Source organism: Perkinsus marinus (genome assembly GCF_000006405.1).
Source record: "Perkinsus marinus ATCC 50983 genomic scaffold scf_1104296948084, whole genome shotgun sequence".
In the NCBI taxonomy this organism is placed as follows: Eukaryota; Perkinsozoa; order Perkinsida; family Perkinsidae; genus Perkinsus; species Perkinsus marinus.
This window is the reverse complement of record NW_003210321.1, coordinates 389,878-392,323: the sequence shown is the minus strand read 5'-3', so window position 1 is coordinate 392,323 and position 2,446 is coordinate 389,878. Positions and strand designations below refer to the sequence as shown.

At 50.4% G+C, this 2,446-nt stretch overlaps 1 protein-coding gene across 1 annotated transcript in view; it reads left to right on the top strand.

Moving 5' to 3' along the window:
* Window positions 1-1,674: 1,674 nt before the first annotated feature.
* The window catches only part of Pmar_PMAR000846 (hypothetical protein), a gene marked incomplete at both ends in the record, with an annotated part of 5,994 nt that continues 5,222 nt past the window's right edge, over window positions 1,675-2,446 (top strand). Inside the window, 4 exons of the mRNA XM_002778962.1 lie at window positions 1,675-1,892; window positions 1,939-2,049; window positions 2,096-2,253; window positions 2,376-2,441. Coding sequence (XP_002779008.1) covers window positions 1,675-1,892; window positions 1,939-2,049; window positions 2,096-2,253; window positions 2,376-2,441 — 553 coding nt within the window. The remainder of the gene's footprint in view (window positions 1,893-1,938; window positions 2,050-2,095; window positions 2,254-2,375; window positions 2,442-2,446) is intronic.

The following is a 2,446-nucleotide window of genomic DNA, read 5'->3' as shown; positions in this document are numbered from 1 at the left end:
AGTCGCAGTCAATTCCCAGGTACAGTCCATTCAAGAAAGGCTGAGAAATTCTCAGTGAGAGTAATGCGGAAAGATCCACATATCGATAAAGCATCTAACAATCATGCGAATCTAACACTTTCATGCTTGAACGAGTCGGTTAACGCATGGCTGACCATGAGGAAGGATTCGGATTCTCATGACACTACAGGAGGTGGACATAATCGTGCGTGAAAAAATCACATTTTAAAATTTCATACACAGATTCATATTACATACTCTCATACTTCCAGCATATGTCCCTCTTATGCGTTGCTTCGACAACTACTGAAGGGATAGTGTCTACGCTTATCTTCACCATAGTACACGATGGGTTTATAGGTAGAGTGTTGGGTTTGCGGCACGTCATGGGAGGGGGGCTGGACCTGTGCAGTGTATCAAGATGCTCACAGCAACGGACCCTGAGCTCCTTGCCGCGGCATGGGGATCCACTGAGACTACCAGTAGGAGGAGAGGCTCGCACCATCATCATGATGCCCCCGAGGGCACTGGGGCTGACAGCTCTGCCAAAGGAGCTCACAGCATAAGCCTGTACAAAGCAGTAGAGAAGAAGATATTGAGCTCCCTTCAAGAAGGAAGACGAAGGCGTGCAATAGTGGCAGGCATGGTAGGAGTCGTGGGAACTGAATAAACAGCATAGGCCTCTACTACGCACGTATATGAGATGCTCGTCCCTCGTGTCAACCACACTGGATCATGTTAGTCGTGAGTGACCCAAAAGCACCTCGTAGGTGCTCTGGTCAATATGTAGTGTCTATTTCGTCTGCTCATCGTGGCTACAGCGGTCATCACAGTCAGGCGTGGTCCACAGGCTGGATACCTTGACGTTGGAGTGAGCAACGAATAGTCGAGTTCCTTCCTAGGGCGTGCCCCAGGTATAACGAGATGGCTAGTAAGTTGACAGGGAGGATCTCTGAATTGAAATGGGAGAAGGAGAGACTTGACGAAGAGAACTTCGTGGGTTTCTACAGGGCGGTGCAAAAAATGGGCTTATCCCTTGAAATCTCGCAGTTGATAAGCAAAATGGGTATCATCTGGAAGCTCTGATCGAGCTCTTTCTAACGCCTTGTGCACTGAGCTATCGTCAAACGCAAGATCGGCTACATAGGGAAATGTCGTACCGAATTTACTTGGTGGTTTTGTCGTCAAACGGTTCAATTGACGTACATGCAACGCTTCTTGATCGTTCGTCTGTGCAAAGTCAAGCCGATCTCGGGTGTTAAGATCACGCGAAAGGAGTTCCCAATAGGAATTCCGAGTGATTCCCATATTGTTCGTCAACTATCATGCACTGCGGAATTACAAGAGGATCTCTTGATTCTCTTGAAAGGGACCATCTCTTGAAGAGATGGTCCTTTCAAGAGCATGGGGCCCAACCGTGGGGGCCCCATGCTCGACTCTGCTCGAGGTTTCTTGCAACATGGCCTTAGTAGAGCAGTCGGGAGTCCCGACTCGGGACCTCTTTTACATCTCTCAATGAGGGATTATCAGTATGGGAGAATATGCACATGGTCAACTACGTGTGTTGGCGACAATATGAGAATTATGAGGATATTCTTGTTGATGTCGAGCTTAGCTGAGGAAAATGAACATAGACATTCCAACACCGGGCAGGATAGAACCGACAGAACTTTTATGAAATTTCGTGCTAAGACGGTAGTGGCAATACAATGCCTTCAGAAGAGAAAGGCTAAGATTCATGAGGAGGTCGTGGATGTACAGTCGAGGACGAGAAAGGCTGAGGAGGAGCTGAAGGCCGTCGTTGCGGAGTACGAGGGGAAAAATAAGGGTTTCACAGATGATAGACTGCAACTGCAACATCAAATACGACATCTCAAGGCGACCCTACTCGGGTGGGACGATGGGTGATCTTGACAATGGGATACGTCCAATGTTCAGTGAAGGAGGGCGGAGCGACGCAGGAGCTTCCCAGTTAGCGGCTTGTGAGGCCCAGCGGACGAAGGCTGATACAGCGTATACGCATTTGAATGCTTATGCTCAGCAGGCTAGGTGAGGTTGGATAGTGTCTTTCCAGAGGGGATGAGAAGTGCCTCAGGAATTTCGTGGCGCGTGACGCGGATGTCGAGCTGGTTGGTGTCTTCGTCTTCGCAACCGCCGACCAACAGCAGCTCGTCGAGCAGTTCGTCAGCTGCGTTCTGCTCACTCAGCTGGACTCGACGGACGGAGGGCTGCATCTTCACGTTCGGGTAGGGAGTAAGCCAGGCCCATCCAGTTGGACCTTCTGGAGGTATCCGAAGAGCCCAGCAGAGGACCACTGTCGGGCGAGCTGAGACCTAAGTTCTGGCAACGGGCTCTGGAGGAGTGTATGGCTGCAGGACCGGAGGCGGCCAGGGCTCGATCCACATTCGTGGTCTTTGCCGAGCCTGACAATCTAGTCTTCGGTGGT